The sequence below is a fragment of the Lissotriton helveticus genome, chromosome 5_1 (genome assembly GCF_964261635.1).
Source record: "Lissotriton helveticus chromosome 5_1, aLisHel1.1, whole genome shotgun sequence".
Taxonomy (NCBI): Eukaryota; Metazoa; Chordata; class Amphibia; order Caudata; family Salamandridae; genus Lissotriton; species Lissotriton helveticus.
Window position 1 is genome coordinate 1,633,667,763 of NC_136065.1, and position 17,155 is coordinate 1,633,684,917.

Below are 17,155 nucleotides of genomic sequence, written 5' to 3' on the forward strand. Positions count from 1 at the left end.
CCAAAACGCTGATGCTTCTTTTACGCTTGACCCATGCTTACATGCTATAAGTTTGAACTTCACCACTAAACCCCAGTCATTAGTCCTCAATTTACAAATACAGAATACTCTGGTTGCTTGTGGAATGAGATGCACATAGTTTTTTTTCACCAGAGAGTCATCATAGTTTTTCATGCTAATTCTTTTTTTATTCCTAAATTTTTCTTGCAGAGAATGTTCTAGACAGCCAAGGTGTGTTCCTTCATGGGAGGTATTCCAATGACTGCCTCAGGGCTTATTCAGAATCAGAAGCAAAAGAAAAGTTAGTAAATTCACCTATAAGGTGTGCAGTGAAGAATCAAGCGCTGGTGGTTCATATCATAAAGTAGTATGGGGTACACAGTACAGGGCAGCTAGAATTACTGTGAGGGAAAAAGCTAGGAATAAAAGAAGAATTGGTGTGATGGACTGATGACTCTCTGGTGATACCTTGGAAGTGCTCACAATTGCAGTTAAAAATTAGGGTATTTCCTAATTCCAACTTGGGGAGCATTTATGCGGCTGCTCCTCCCTTTTTCTGAGCACCCGATTAAGTACTTTAAAAACTTGTCAGACACTTTCTGTGATTTGAACAGGAAGGCACTGGCGCTACTTAGGCCACTAAATTGTATTTTGAATGGATTTGTGTATGAAGATATAGACCTCTTTCTGTCAAAGCCCCTAATGGTGCTTTCATCATGCATGTCTTCAGAGAATATTTTGCAGATTGCTTGCACAATGAATTGGAGGTAGTTCTATTGTTTTTCTGGCCAAATGTTTGACAGCTAGTGGAATGTTTTGATAATCCTCGAATATGCCTACTTTTCGCAGAGTCGCAGTGGAACTCTTATTTAGTTTCATTCTGCCGGGCCAGAAGAGAAAGTTTTGCTATGAGTGTCAGTATCTGTGTTCATTCGGTCCAGCTCCTGGGGGTCACTCCTTTTTCCATGGCCAGGAAGTGCATGAGCATCCTTGTTAGTGCCAGAGACTTCAGATGAGGTTCCTTCGAGGAGTTTGGCCAAGAAGCCCACACCTGCTGTCTTAATGAAAGAGCCTCCTACAAAGGCGTACAGAATGGGGTTTACGCTGCTGCTTAGGAACGCCAGGGCTGTAACGTTGGGCCGAGCCCTAGCAGCGGCTGACTTCAGGCTCGCAGCACTGGAATCAGGCAGCAGGTTGCCTAGCACCTGAATAACATTCACTACATGGTAGGGCAGCCAGAACACTGCAAACGCAAGTACAATCAAGGCGATGAGGCATGCTGTCTTCTTCTTGTGCTGAAAGCGGGCGCTCCTCAAGCGAAGCCCAATATAGTTGTAACTCCCAAGGATGATGGTAAAGGGGAGGAGGAAGCCAAACAAGGTCTCAAACAAATATTGGAAGACAACATGCCTGGGGCTGATGTGGAATGGAACACAGACAGTGCGGTTATAGTAGAAGGTGACCACCCGATAGAAGGGCATGGGTATGGCAAACAGGAAGGCCATGAGCCAGATGACTAGTAGGATCGCCATCACTACTGGCTTAGTCCTCACCTTCTGAGACAGTATGGGCTTGTAGATGACCAGAAAGCGGTCCAAACTCATGAAAGAGATCAGGAAGATGCTGGCATACATGCTGAGGCAGCAAATGTAGTGGCAAATCTTGCATATGGCAGCCCCGAAGGTCCAAGCACCTGTTGCCAGCAGGTTAATAAAGAGTGGTGCTGTGAACAGTACTGCTGTGTCAGCCACCGCCAGGTGGAGGATAAGTACACAGGTAACGCTGCGCTTGGTCATGCGTGCCAGAATGGTCCAGATGATGAAGACGTTCCCGGGGATGCCCACAGCTGTCGCAATTGAGAGGATGATGATGCCCAATGTCGGAGACGAGCTTGGTGGTTGGGCTTGTGTGTGAGTGGCATTAAGGACAGTCTCGTTACCAAACGGGATGGACATCTTGATGGAAGGTCTTTCTAATGGAGGAAAAAAAAATACCTCTATCAATGATAATGCCTAAAGGCAATCGCTTTTTACATTTGTGCTATTACATTCTCTTCACACATTTTTTAAAAAGACAATCATGATTAAGACTAGGCACAAGACGACTGAACATGTTAAAAGACATTTTCCAAATTACATATATAAAAGCTTTGCTTGTTAACAAGTAAATGACACATAACTAAAATAATTGGCCAAATTTAGAGATGATAAAATGAGAAAAACAGTCATCAAAGGCGATTTCATTAACATTGACATTTCATAAAATTTGATTGTCATCATCAATTTACAATTGATATCTCGTTTCAATTATTGGACACTTTCTGGCTCCTAGTGCAAATTTGAGGAATGAAACACTTGCCAGGTCTACTGATTAAATGGTAAACTACCATTTTGAATCATTCCTTCTACCAACAAATTAGTCCACCGCTTGCTACCGCTTTAAAGACCAAGGCAGGGGCATAAAACACACCTTCACAGCTACCGTGGTGCTGGCACCATACTTCCTAATTTGAAGAGCTCACATCATGCATGTGGCAGCCTGCTGTGTTTTGTATGCAGGGACAGCGAGATTGAAGCTGTTTTGCAGAAACAAAAAGTATCAAGCTGTTCTTACAACTTGTGAAACATTTATTGACCTTTTTAGGTCGAGCCTGCAGGCAACGCATGTGTGCTGTCGCTTGGCAACAATCTGTTGTATCTTAAATAAACACTCAAAAAAGGCCTTTTGAGCCCCCACTCCCATTACTTACTATTTGTTTGCTTCATGATCACTCTCATTTAATTTCTTCTGATTGGTCACTGCATCGAGGCATCGCATCCGGTTCACTATCTTCTTCATGTTGTCCCTTTGACAGAGTGCATGGACCAAGTACTGAGTGATACCTTTATTTATATGTGTCCTTCCACTGTTCTCGCTCAGTTTGAGGTACTTGTTTTTTCTGCATCCCATTCCTCCAATCACGCACCATTGCTTGATACCCTTATCCATCACCCTCCCTCGCTGTTGCTTATTTCTTTCGTATGCTCCTGCCCTTATAATTTCATGGAGGGGCATTGACTTCAATCACTTCCAGTCTGTAGTCTTAATGAGATTAACAAATGAGCTGCTATTTCTGTCAACTCCGATCTCAACTTTTAATAAAAAGAAGAAAGGTTCTTGAGTGCAGCAAAGCACATTGTAAGGACATATTGTTCTTGGTTGACTGGGGCATGAGCCCTGGTCAAGCAACAACCACAATCCTTGTCACGGTAAGGCACAAACAAACCACACATTAAATTGTCCCCTGCAAGCTGTCGATGCTGTAGTGTGAAGAGTTGAGCTGACAGAGCTTTGTGTTGATTCTAGGTGCAACTGGTACAGTCTAAGTAGGAGCGAGCTTGCTCACGGTCACAAAGAGTCCAAAAGCTCGATTATAACACACTGAGGCACACCAAGGGTCTGGGACCTGAGGGGCACCACTTGGAGGTCAGGAACTTACTGCAGCTAGGTCCAGGGGCTGGTGGTTCAGGATGTTGAGGAGCCCTTTATGTCCCTGAGGCTCAGATCAGGAGGTCAGCAGACTTGCCCTTGGAGTCACTCTGGTACCCTGGGTTCAAGATGAAGTTGCAGGTCCAGTTCTCCTTCCCCAGGCAAGAGGGCAGCAGGTCAGCACTACAGGGCAGCAGTACCTTCAGAGCAGCAATTCAGCAGAGTGGCAGTTCTTGTAGCAGCGCAGCAGTCCTTCTTCCTTGCAGAGTGTACACAGTTCCAGAAGTGTACTGAAGAATTGGTGTCTGAGGCCCAGTGTTCATACCCAGTTGTTCCTTTGAAGTGGGGGAGAAGCTTTGAGAGTCATGCCTTGGAAGCGCACAGATGCCCTGCTTTCCTGCCCCTGGCTCCAGACCAACCACTGGGGGCATGCAGCCCTTTGTGTGAAGACAGGACAAAGCCTATTCAAGTATAAGTGGGGTTGGGCCGCCCATTCCGCTAGGAGCTGTCAAATAGCAATAGAATGTGTTGGGGGTTTTTGTTTTGTTTCGGTTTCGGAAAAATGTAAACCAAAAAAGTAGTAATGTAATTACAGGGCACAATTGCAAATAGACTATTATGATTGTGGTATAGTAAGGGTCCTTAGAAAACTGTACAGCAATATGGCCTAGGTTACATTGTAAATTTAATTCCTTTGTGGCGCCTCCTAATGGTTGCGCTCCATGAGTTTGGTACAGGCCAAGCTACTGTTTACAAATGGGCAACAACATACCGCATTGATGCTTTTAATATGATGTCTGTACATTGATCATCCCATGCATACTACCAATGCATTTTTTTTAAAGTATAAGTGGGGTTGAGCCCAGATCCTCCCTCCCATTCTGCCAGCTGTGACCCAACCAGTCACACCTAAACTCTGTGTGGTTGTCTAGGAGGAATAAACAAACCCAACTGTCATCTACAGCCAGTCATGTGACTCAGAGACAGTCTGCAGGTACCAAATGGCTAAGGCAAGAAAATGTCAACCTACTAAAATTGGCATTTTCAGAACTGCAATTGAAAATCCAACTTTACCATAAGTTAGGATTTTTGGGGAATTGTGATTACAGACACACCAAACATGAAGGGGTTACCTGTTCTCAATTAAAAATGATACCTATAAAATGCAATACGTTAATTCCAATGTTGTCCTATGGGAGAGGTAGAACTTGCACTGGTGGAAATACAGTTTTTCACTACCAGGACATGTTAAAAATAAAAATACATGTCCTGTTTTTTAAATACATTACACCCTCACCTCTGAGCTGTGCTGTACAGGGCCTGCCCGAGAGGTGGCTTATATGCATTCAAAAAGAAGATTTGGTCCTGGCAAAAGGTTTATTTTGCCAGGGCAAAATGCAGTTTAAAACTGACAATACTCAGGCTGTAATGGGAGGCCTGAGACATGCTTACAGTGCTACATAAGTGGATGGCACAATCAGTGCTGAGGCCCACTAGTAGCATTTGATTTACAGGCTCTGGGCACAGATAGTGCCACTTTACTATGGATTTTCAAGTAAATTAAATATGCCAATTGGGTATAAGCCAATTCTACCATATTTAGTGGAGAGAGCACAAGCACTTTTGCAATTGTAAGGCCAGAAAAAACTAGGTCAGTAAAAATGGAGGAAGAAGGCAAAAATACAGTTTCTGGTTATTTTAATTTGCAGGCAGATTATTAAAAGTAAGTGTGGTGATTTTTGCACTTGTAAATTTACAATGCGACTTGACAAAGTTAGGCATTTCTTTTGTAAGGTGTCTCGGGGTAAGGACCACGTACTTTCCTTCAAGTGTGTTTTGTCAGATTACAAAGAGGAGCTGAATACATTATATGTATTTGGAGAATAGCTACAAACGCTCACTAGATACAACAAGCATTGACAAAGCTAATAGGCCTCATCTATGCAGGAGCTATTGGCTTTGCCAATATTCTTTAGCCTTGTTTTACACCAGTGTGGCTGCTGTTTGGTATGGCTAAAAGTTAGTGGGGTAATAGAGAGTGGTGTGGTGTGGAGTGGAGCGATGTAAAGTGGAGCAGAGTAGATTGGCATAGAGTGCAGTGGCATAGAGGGCATTTGTTTTGAGTAAAGTGGTGTAGGCTGCCTTGGCATAGAGTACATTGACGTAGAGTGTAGTGCCCCAGAGTAGATTACAGTGACATAGAGTTCAATGGCGTAGAGTGGAGTGGCGCAGATTGCTGTAGAGTGGCATAGAGCACAGTGGGGTAGAGTGCAGTGGCGTAGAGTGAAGTAGTGCAGGTAGAGTGGAGTGGTGCAGGATAGAGTGGAGTGATGCAGGGTAGAGTTTAGAGATGTAGACTAGCGCAGAGGTCAGTCGCATAGAGTAGGGTGATGTACAGTAGAGTGCAGTGAAATAGGGTGTAGTGATGCAGAGTAGATTGTCATTGAATTCAGTGGTATAGAGTGCAGTCTTGCAGAGTAGTTTTGTAGAATGCAGTGTCATAGAGTGCAGGGATGTAGAGTGCAATGGCATAGAGTTCAGTGGTACAGCGTACATTGGCTTACAGTGCATTTGCGTAGAGTACAGTGCGGCAGAGTACAGTGGTGCAGAGTACAGTGGTGCAGAGAGCAGTGGTGCAGAGTACATTGACATAGAGCACAGTGGCATAGAGTTCAGTGGTACAGCGTACATTGGCTTACAGTGCATTTGCGTAGAGTACAGTGCGGCAGAGTACAGTGGTGCAGAGTACAGTGGTACAGAGAGCAGTGGTGCAGGGTACACTGGCATAGAGCACAGTGGCATAGAGTAGAGTGGTGCGAAGTAGAGTTGAGTGATTAAGAGTAGAGTAGAGTGGTGTAGAGTGACAGCATAGAGTGGGGTGGCATAGATTGCTGTGGCAAAGAATGGGGTGGCATAGATTGGAGTAGAGTGACCTAAAGTGTAGTAGCATAGAGCAGATTGTTTCAGAGTAGAGTGGCTTAGAGTGGATTGTTTCAGAGTAGAGTGGAGTGGCATCGTGTGGAGTGGTAGACAGTGGATTAAAGTGGCATAGAGTGGATTGGAGCAGGGTAGAGTGAAGTGGAGTGGGGTGTTGCAGGGTAGAGTACAATGGCACATAGTAGAAGTAGAGAGTACATTGGCATAGAGTGCATTGGTGTGAGTGCAGTGGTGTAGAGTGTTGCAGAGTAGATTATAGGGGTGTAGAGTGCAGTGGTGCAGAGTTGATTGGTGTAAAGTGCAGTGGCATAGAGTGCATTGGTTTTGAGTAAAGTGTTGTAGAGTGCATTGGATTGTGTGGCGTTGAGTGGCACAGGTTAGATTGCAGCAGCCTAGAGTGGAGTGGCGTAGAGTAGAATTGCGCAGAGTGGAATAGAATGAATGAATGAATGAGACAATTTATAAAGCGCTATAGCACCGAAGAAGTATGCAGTTCCTGAAGGGTAGGGAAAGAATACAGAGGCTAGGTTGGTTAACACCCTTACTCAGTAGAGGAGTGTCTCCCAATTTGGGAAGTGGGGCCCTCACACACCCATTTAGGTGTCATGCTGTAGTGTAGTTCCGATAGTACCCTTTCATGCAGGACCTACGCTGTTTACGGATAACATATGCTGTGGGCTTGGTGGCAAACTGAGTCTGTACACCCCCACCAAATATGTCAGCCTATGTTTATACATTAGCTAGCTCGCATTGCTACTAGAATCTCCGGTTATCAGAAAGATTTGTTTTTGCACTTCAGAACATAATAACCTCAGACACGTGGAAACAATATACTACTTTTCACCCAGTCACTCGTTTGCTTGTTTTGCTCTAAGAGAGATACACAGAAGAAACAGTTGAGCATGTTTACAATAAGAATTTATTGTACCGTAGTTCTTCTCATTTAAAATAAGTGCGCTGCTACAACTGTAACACAGTAGCAGAAATATAGAACCAGCAGTACAGTGAATAAGAAGAAATAGTATTGTTCTGCCTTTTTGCAATAGTCATGAACGCATACATGAATATGAAATGCATTTACAAAATAAAGTGCGTACCTCCTAAGATGCCTGTCTAGATGTACCTAAGTGTACCTAGCATGTGAGTAGGTGCAAAAGACCCTAAGTCTAAGAACCTAAGTCTAAGTGCCAAGAATCCCACTAGGATTAAGTCGAGCCCCCATACCTGAAGAGTGAGAGTGTGGGACATCATCCTGGACTTGAGTTGGACATCCGCAAGGGATCGTCAGACCACTGTCAGCTGGAGTGATGGCATGCTAGAGCCGCAGCATTTCTGGTCAGTGTGTCGGCCTTGAAGTCTCGGTTCCCTCCTAACTACTGACAGAGGTGCTGTATTTATACAGTCTATGTGCGTATCTTCCCCATTGTTCAGTATGAGGATGATGTTGGGGATTAAACCTTGTGCGTCGATGGGAAAGGTGAAGTGGACCTCCTGTAGAGTGTACTCATAAATGATTCATATGTGCTAAGGATGACGTCTTAGCAATATCGATTGGGAAAAACCCACACTCAGCATGGAACTAGGTGAAAGGTTTAGTCCATAAAAGGCTATAGTCCTTAGAAGGTGTTATGACCATACAAGGCAGTCTGTCCTTATTTGAAGTTATGACCTTATAAGCCTCGTTCATATGAAACGATGGGGAGATGATGTAGGGAAAGTGTACGATGTTCCCAAGACCTATATCAGGGTTCTGATATGAAATATAGCACCCACTCCACCTTTTACTTAACAATGATAATACACATTTGAGATACACATTTATAACGGTGTCAGTGCATAAAATTATCAAGCAGTCATTTAAAATGTTTCTAAAAATGTTAAAGTTCAATTTAAAACAGTTTAAAAACGAGGAAATAAATGTTCTTTGTGAAAGAATGACACTTGTAGTAAAGTTCCTCAAATCATAGTTCCAAATGAGTTCGATCACACAAGATGAACTACTGTAAGCGTACTTAGAAGGCCATGCTTTGGCATGGAAAGTGTACATTTTGAAAAAGTTATTTTTAGTAAAAAGTAGGGGAAAGTAAAAAACGTAATTTGTTCCCAGCATACTTAGAGAGTATGCTCCTACATGTTAACTGCCTGAAGCCCTACTTAGAAAGGTCTGAAGTGGGCATGCTCCTAGCGACAGATGCTGGAATAGAGGAGGAGACTGAGCCTCTTCCCGACCTCCTGTCTGCAACAGAGTGAGATGGGTCAGTGGATGGTGTGAACCTCTCTTCCACCCTGACCCCTGAGCAACAGAATGACTGTAACCAGTTGCTGGGACAGTTTTCTGACCTGTTCTCCCTGATTCCCAGTGTCCCTGATTGGTGCATCCATGATGTAGACACTGGGGACAGTCCTCCTGTCAAGCACAAAACTTATAGGGTGACTGACAGGGTGAGAGCTTGCATCAAGGAGGAGATCTCCAAGATGCTGGCATTGGGGGTGATTGAGTCCTCTGACAGTCCTTGGGCCGGCCCAGTGGTCTTGGTCCCAAAGGCTGCCGCACCAGGTGTCAGCGTTTCTGTGTGGACTAAAGAGGGCTCAATTCAGTCACCAGGACGGACACGCACCCCATCCCCAGAGCTGATGAGCTCCTTGATCGTTTGACTTAACGTCTGGATACTGGCAGATCACCTTGACTGATGGGGCAAGAGAGAGGTCAGCATTCTCCACACCAGATGGGCACTACCAATTCGGGGTTATGCCCTTTGGGATGAAGAATGCCCCTGCCACCTTTCAGAGGTTGGTCAACCAGGTGTTGGCTGGACTGGACGAGCTCAGTGCCACCTACCTGGATGACATTGTAATGTTCAGCGCCAGTTGGGAAGAACATCTGCGTCACCTCTGGGAAGTGTTGATGGCACTGCGGAGATCAGGCCTCGCGATCAAGGTGAATAAGTGCCAGATCGGGCAGGGTTCCGTGGTGTACTTGAGACACCAGGTTAGGGACGGGCAGGTGGTGCCCCTACAGCCCAAGTTTGAGACCATCTTGGCTTGGGAACCCCCCAAAACCCAGATAGAAGTGAGAACCTTTTTAGGACTCACTTGGTATTACAGGAGGTTTGTCAAGGGGTATGGCAGCATTGTTGCACCCTTGACAGATCTGACCTCCAAGAAGCAGCCAAAGAAAGTGATTTGAACTGACAACTGTCAGAGAGCTTTTGATGCCCTGAAGACTGCCAGGTGCATGGCGCCCTTGCTCCTGGCACCCAACTTCTCAAAAGAGTTTATTGTTCAAACAGACGCTTCAGAGCATGGTGTGGGGGCTGTTCTGTCACAGATGAATGAGGAGGGCCTAGGCCAACCTCTTTATCAGTAGGAGGTTATTTCCACGGGAACAGAGGTGGAGTGCGATTGAGCGTGATGCATTTGCTGTGGTCTGGGCACTGAAGAAGTTGAGACCATACTTGTTTGTGACTCACTTCCGGATTCAGACAAACCACAGGCCCCTCAGATGGTTGATGCAGATGGGGGATGAGAATCCAAAGCTGTTGAGGTGGTCCAGTTCCCTACAGGGGATGGACTTCACGGTGGAACACCACCCTGGTACAGACAGCCAATGCTGATGGTCTGTCCAGATTTTTCCGCCTTAGTGATGAGAACTCCCAAGAGGTTGGGTAGTTCTCCCCACATTTCAGCTGGAGGGGACACGTGTTAGACCTGGCACCATTGGTGTGGGTCTCCCTTCCATTTTATGCTGTTGCCTCGTATTTGTTTGCTGGTTTTAGATGCTTTTGGGCACTGTGCCACTGCTATCCAGTGCCACAGTGCAACTGTTCCCTATGGTAAATAGATGTATGGATTAGTGACTCCATGATTGGCTTGTTTGGTTTATTTGTCAGACCCGAGTACAGTGCACTGCATGTGCCCAGGGCTTGTAAATGAAATGCTGCTGGTGGGCATGCAGCACTGATTGTGCCAACCACCGAAGCAGCTTGTAAAGTGTGTCTCAGGCCTGCCATGGCAGAGCCTGTGTGCAGTCTGGTACTGCCATGTTGACTTGGCAAGTGCACCTACTTGCCAGTCCCCAAACCTTCCCTTTTCCCCATATTAGTCACCCCTAAGGTAGGCCCAAGGGCAGGGTGCATTGTAGGTAAAAGGTAGGACATGCCCTGATGTGTGTGGCATGTCCTGATAGTGAATTACAGCCATTTTCGTTATTCACTATTGCAAGGCTACCTGTTCCCCATAGGCCAAAATAGGCAGTTTGATTATGAAATCTTATAATCCTAACTGACTCAGGGAACTAGGTAGACATACGAGTTGCGTATGCCTGAACTCAGAATGATAATATACATCTTTTAGTGAAGTTGGTTCTAACATTCAGTTTTTGAAAATACCACTTTTAGAAAGTAGGTATTTTCTTGACTATCTATCCAAACCTCCCTCTGCTAGGTTGGGTATTCCTTGTCTGGTTTTTGAGTGACAGTGGCTTGGGGATTCCAGGAGACAGTGCGAGTCTGCACAGGGCTAAATAGACACATCTGAATGTAGAGTCGTGAGAGGGGAGCACCTGGGGCCTGAATAGGGCTCTGCCTGCCTTCCACAATGCTGGCTCCAAATGCCTGGTCTTGTGTCCCTGGCCTACAGTGTCAAAGGAAGAGAAGGAGTCCTGTAAACAAAGTGCTCCAGGACTGCTCAGAACTGGTTTGGACTAGGCACAGACAGAGAAAAAGGATTTTGGTGTGTAAAAGGGGGGACCCAGACCCCAGAACTTAAGATCACTTCTGGGAATCAAGTATAACCTTTGCTGAGGAGAAGAACCAGGAAGCTAAAGGAGGAGACTACCCCTGTGTTGAGTGTTTGGGGGTTGGCCTGAAGTGGTTGCTTCATTTCTTTTTTGTTTAAATATCTTTGTTGGTCTTTTCTTATACTGCATAACAGTTCAGGAGTATCTGAGACATTATCCAGACATATACAAAGCAACACAATAAGAACACTGTGTATATCAACAATGTGTTACAGAAGTGGAATTACAATACACAGTGATGCATACATGCTCCTCCAGAAGGCATTTACTGGTAAATCGTTGTGTGATACTCCCTGTTCGCACTGCTACACTGCATTTCCCAATCTTCCTGCAATGGTTGCTTCATTGCCAAAGGAAGGAGTAGAGGACTGAGTGTGCTTTTCATCAACTTGAAGAAGAATCTCCAAGGGCTTGAACTTGAGCTTGCCACCTGCCTGAAGTCTCGGGGATACAAGACTTCACCAACCAGCTCCCCCCTGAATTCCCTTGCTGGGAATTGAAGTGCTTGCTGTTGTGCTGGGCCTTCTGAGAGACTGCGTGTCACTGGGAGCTGGAATCACGACGCAACGACGAGAAGCGTGTCGCTGCCACAGCAGCTGTCGTCTCATCGCCGAAGAATCGAGCCGCCGCTGTCATCATCGCATCGGCGAAGCATTGAAGAAGCGTGCTGCCACAGCAGAGGTCACCGTCGCATCACCGGAGAAGCGTGTTGCAGAGCCTGTTGTGGCTCCAAAGATCTTTGAGTCACCGCACAGTCGTCGGGCGTGCACGCATCGCATTAACGTTGATGCATCGTAACCAAGTCGCCATTTTGTCGCATCACACTGGTGAAGAGTATCGCATCGAGGCGCCATCCTATCGCATTGTACCGGAGAGCAGTAAGAAACCAACGCATCCACTCCCCTGAGTGTAAGGAACTGATGCATCACCTTCCCTGCGACCCTTTTGTTTGTTCTGCGCTACGCATCCAAGGTACATAGAGAGTAAAGTGTTGCATTTACAACTTGAGAGAACTGAGCTATTTCCTACCATTTTAAAGTCTATTTTAGAGTACAGTATTGTGGAAAAATAATTATTTTCATAATACAACGTGTGTGGTGTCCAATTGTAGTGTTGGCACTGTATTACTGTATGTGTTCATAAATGCTTTACACACTGCCTCTGAGATAAGCAGGCCTGCTCGTGCCAAGCTACCAAGGGGTTGAGCAGGGGTTATTTTAGGAGTTTAGCCCGTTACCCTGACTAGACGCAAGGGTCCCTATTTGGTCAAAGGTACCTCTGCCAACTAGAGACCCCCTAATCTAATAGTATGTTATTAGTTGGAGAGGTCAAGTATGAGAGGTTAGCATGTTAGTGTGTTGTGTGCTTGAGGTGAGATTGGTCAGGTGTGCTTTAGGGGGTAGTTCTCTTTTCTATAAATGTTTCATGTTTCTTATCACATTTATATTATTGTCTTTCAGATTCTGTTCAAGACAGCTATTTCATGTGTTACTATGTGTAAGACTCTCATGTTAGAATTTATGCATGTGTTGTGGTCTCATTGCATGTTTTTTAGCTGTGTAATTTTGTATAATGAAATGATCAAAGAAATTACCATTGGTGGAATAAATAAAAAAGTTTTTTAAATAAAATAAAGATATACAACAGTGGTTATATGCCTATGACTCAATGAACCGATTAATGGTTAGCCCATGGAGCTTTAGCAGGCCCACATAGAAGAAATACAGGTCGTGTAGGAGTTCTTTTAGGTTCATTAGGTTTTCATCCCCCTTACTCCTAGGCCTACCAAGTACATATAGGGGGTACCTTTTCTCAGATATAAACTCTTCGATTGGTTCATCTATGCTGGCATATAAAATGAAAGCCAGGGCTGCCAGTATATATGGCTCAGAGATTTGGGGGGATAGAAAAACATCATCCATTTAAATTACCTAGAACAACGTTCTACGATGGTTACCTCATTTGGGTAAGGGAAGGCTTGGGCATCAAAGAACAAGAACCATATTGTCCCAGTACCGGGAAAGTATTGTATCTACATTTGGTCCAAAGAGGCAGTTGCTTAATATAGACTAACACTAGCTGACATTATGAAGAATCTAAGCTATTGCTTTCTACCCTGGTTTGCTCATATATCAAATGTTCTTTATAAATATTGGTCAGGAAAAACCTCTTGCTCCATCCAGAAAATATTACCAAGGCCAATTTCGATGTGGTAATAAAGTCTTATTGGCTGCATGCACATCAAATAAAGGTTTATTTCAAAAACGTTTTATAGCATTCACACAAGATCGAGGTTTTAATCTTTCTTGGAAGAAACAGTGGAAAAGAGAAATCTTTATCTAACATTCTGATTGGACACTGTCGGTTGCTTCGACAATCAAAAGAGGGTCCTTAAAGTCTGGTGCGGATGCAGCAGCTCTGTATCGATGCTCTTTGGCAGGTCCAGAAACAATTATTTGCTTTCTCTTGCATGTTATGGAACGTTAAGCATTCGAAAATACTATTTATGTCTGCTGTTTCTTAAATATAACACCAGGAAGTGTAACAAAGCTGTAGCAGTCTTTATGAGATCAGACAAAAAACACATTGTGGCAGCATCATCTTATATCAATAACACTTGGAAGTCAAGCGTATGAGCTCAGGAAATCTTGTCCATACTCCTAAAGCTATACTTGAACCTAAAGGCACAGATGAACATAATATTTGAACACTTCTCAGGACATCTTTGGATCATAAGCAGCGAGCCCTCAAGTTTTTACAACGCTGCAAGGAAGAAATTGTCATGACCTTAATCAACTCCCCCCTAGTCTAATTGTTCTACACACTTACGACGTGTTTTTTTTCTGAGATATCCCACTGGAGAAAGTACCTTTCCTTGCTGCTATTTAGTGCAATAATATGTTGATTGTCCGAGAGCTTGCTACTGAGGGCGATCAATTTGAACTTAATTAACTCTGTCCTCGATACATGTTGTAAAAACAAATCATATGGGGGCATATTATCAAGGAACGGCATTAAAATTATCGCCGCTTTAGCGGCAGAAAACTGCCGCTAAATCGGCGATAATGGGCTTGATAATACGCCCTTGTGAATTCCCATAGAAGCCCAAGTTCACACCAGAACATGGGCTTCTACGGGAATTCTCAAAGGCATATTATCAAGCCCATTATCGCCACTTTAGCGGCAGTTTTCTGCCGCTAAAGCGCAATAATTTTAACACTGTTGCTTGATAATATGCCCCGTGGTCTTTCATGTGATATTTTGAATGAGAACGTTTTTTTCCTGTTGCTAATTTAGTGCAATTGTGGTGATTGCTTCACAGGTTAATACTGACGAAAGTAGCAATGCACTCGCACTATATTTGAGATGTCTAACGATATTCTGTTGAACATAGTCCTGTTTTGCTGCTATTTAGCGGAATAATATGCTGACAGTCTGAGGGGTTAACTTTATGTTTACAAGTCTCTGTAATGCTCCAAGAAAGTGACTGAACTGAACTTAATTAACTCTCTCCTAGATCCACCTTGTAAAAATATATTATGCGGTCTTTCCTGACATATTTAAATGGAGAAAGTCTTTCTTGCTGCTAAATTCAGTGCAGGGTTCCATGAGGCCTAATACCTGCCCTTTGAGGTCCAGGTGAAACTTTTTTCTCCACAACAAGAATTTCCAAGCAGCAAGAAACTAACTATCTTGCACCTAGAGGATGAGCACCCCAATGAGGAAACCTCAGTACCTTGTGACACACAGCCCTGCAAAGGTGGAAAAAATCACTAACTTCCAATATTTTCTTACAGCTTGAAAAGTTCATCCTAGTCCTTGTACAGCCCCGCCGTCACAGAGCAGGCTTCCAGGCTCCAGGTCTCTCTCTATCCACAGTCATGAGTCCTTCTGCATTTTATATCCCTCTAGCCTCAACAGGAGGCAAACCACGTGAACCTTGGTGAACAGTTGCCGTCCATGGGTACCAGCAGGAGTCAGGAATCCTTCCAACACTTTTCTTATTTTTAAGATGGTGCCTTCTGAGGTAAAAACATGTTTTGAAGGTGTGGTAAGGTGCCAGTGTAATCCTGTGCACTTGCCGGAAACTGGAAAATTCCCTGCACCAAATTCTGAGTAATCTTCCAGAGAATCCTCTCCTCCTTTTGCAGCACTTTGTTTCTTAGTTATACCTTCCCAGAGTTGCTTATACAAAGAACCCCAAGCCTTCCCCAGCTGCAGAAGCTTTTTCCCTCTCCTTGTCGCTCTGCCAAGAGATAAGGCTCCACCCTTCGTCCAGGGTTAGAACTGGTTTTCCTTCCGCTGCTAGCATAGCCAGAGCCCAGGGAGGCTTTCAGTATGATTTCACCTCCTGGCACCCACATTTGGGATCTCTATTTCAAAGGAAGAGCTGTGGAAGGTGTTGTTTGTGCTTCCAGTCTCCCTGCTGCCAGAGAGTAAGAATTTGTTTACAAGGAGGAGTGTCATTAACAGCTTGCTAGTGGTGTGTATTCAGCCGCTGGAGCAGGGCTTAGAGTCTAACCAGTTTACTCCTGGACACAAAGTACATTTTCATAATGCTATGTTTTCACTAAAGTTATTGAAGTGTACTACCTTTGAATTCGATTTTTAATAATCACTGGAAAACACCTTTGATTTATACCGTTCTATCATTTTTGCAAGACAAAGAACAATAACCAGGCTTTTTTTTTTATAAATGGGTCTGTTCATGTAAAATGTAGTGTTACCTGCAGAATGACCATCAGATTTTTGTAACTGTGTTTTCCCTACTATCTAGTATGTCCCACTATTAGATATAAGCACACAGCCATGTGGGCGTCTGAAGCACACGCTAAGGATGACTTAGCTAATCTATAAAAGTTGCTTTTTCTATGTGGCAGAGGGACATTTTTGACATAGGTTACTGAAGGGCTTTTCAAATGTAGTTCAGCCAGAACACAGTGGTGCTCTCTGGAGCCATATAGGTGTATCCTCTGTACCTGGGTAGTCTAAATGCATACTGCAGCCCAAATACGGCATTTAACTTCCATGCCACTTGTGCATTTTCTATGCCATCTTCAATGACAAGTCAGCTAAGCCAATTATGGGAAACCAATGCACTGGATTACTCAGTGTAGTTACTTATGATTACCTTTTCCTGAATTTGATTGAAGAAGTGATTACTTTGATTCCCTTAAGTTTTAATGCTAACAAAGTAAATTACTTTCAACTTTTACCATGCATTTCCCTGATTTAGATCATAGAACATGGTGGCTATAATTACTTTACCAAGCATTGAATTAAAGAAGGAAATTACTTTACAATGCTGATTGTGTTGCCCTGTGTTTTGTAAACTTCATTTTAATATTCTGTATCATGAACGAGACACAGGCTCATATTTATAAGGATCATAGTAGAACAGAGTCAAGCAATTGTAAATCAGTTCTTGGAACTATGGCCAGCAACATCTTTGAATGTCCATTCACATTTGTACAATTACTCTACAATTGTCTCAACTGGTGGTTCAAGCAGTTATATCACTTCCTACATTCACTTTACAGCCAACCACTGTGAGACACTATGGGGCATATGTACAAGCCCCTATCACCACCACAACGTCACTTTAACGGTGTGGTGGCGATAGGAGATGCACCTTATTTACAAGGCAGCGTAAAGCCACATAACGTGGCTTAACGCTGCCTTGTAAATAAGGCCCCCTTGCACGCTATGGTTAGCGTGAAAGTGGTGGGCAATGGGTGTTGCGTGTGGGTGTTCAACCGCAACACCCATAGTTTTTGGCGCTGCCTCCTATGTACAAGGGTAGCGTACATAGGAGGCAGCACCAAAATTAAGATCAGTAAAACCTGGACTTAAGTTGCCGCAATGAGAAGAAATGCATTATTTCTTCTCGTTTTTTTTTTTGCATGTGTGCTGCCTTGTGCAGCACGCATGGAAAAGGTAAAATGCCATTGA

At 44.0% G+C, this 17,155-nt stretch overlaps 1 protein-coding gene across 1 annotated transcript in view; it reads right to left on the bottom strand.

The window, feature by feature from the left end:
* Positions 1-483: 483 nt before the first annotated feature.
* The window catches only part of LOC144755667 (leukotriene B4 receptor 1-like), a 68,405-nt gene continuing 51,733 nt past the window's right edge, over positions 484-17,155 (bottom strand). Inside the window, exon 2 of the mRNA XM_078644836.1 lies at positions 484-1,972. Within this exon, the coding sequence (XP_078500962.1) occupies positions 876-1,972 (1,097 nt within the window). The 3' untranslated portion in view covers positions 484-875. The remainder of the gene's footprint in view (positions 1,973-17,155) is intronic.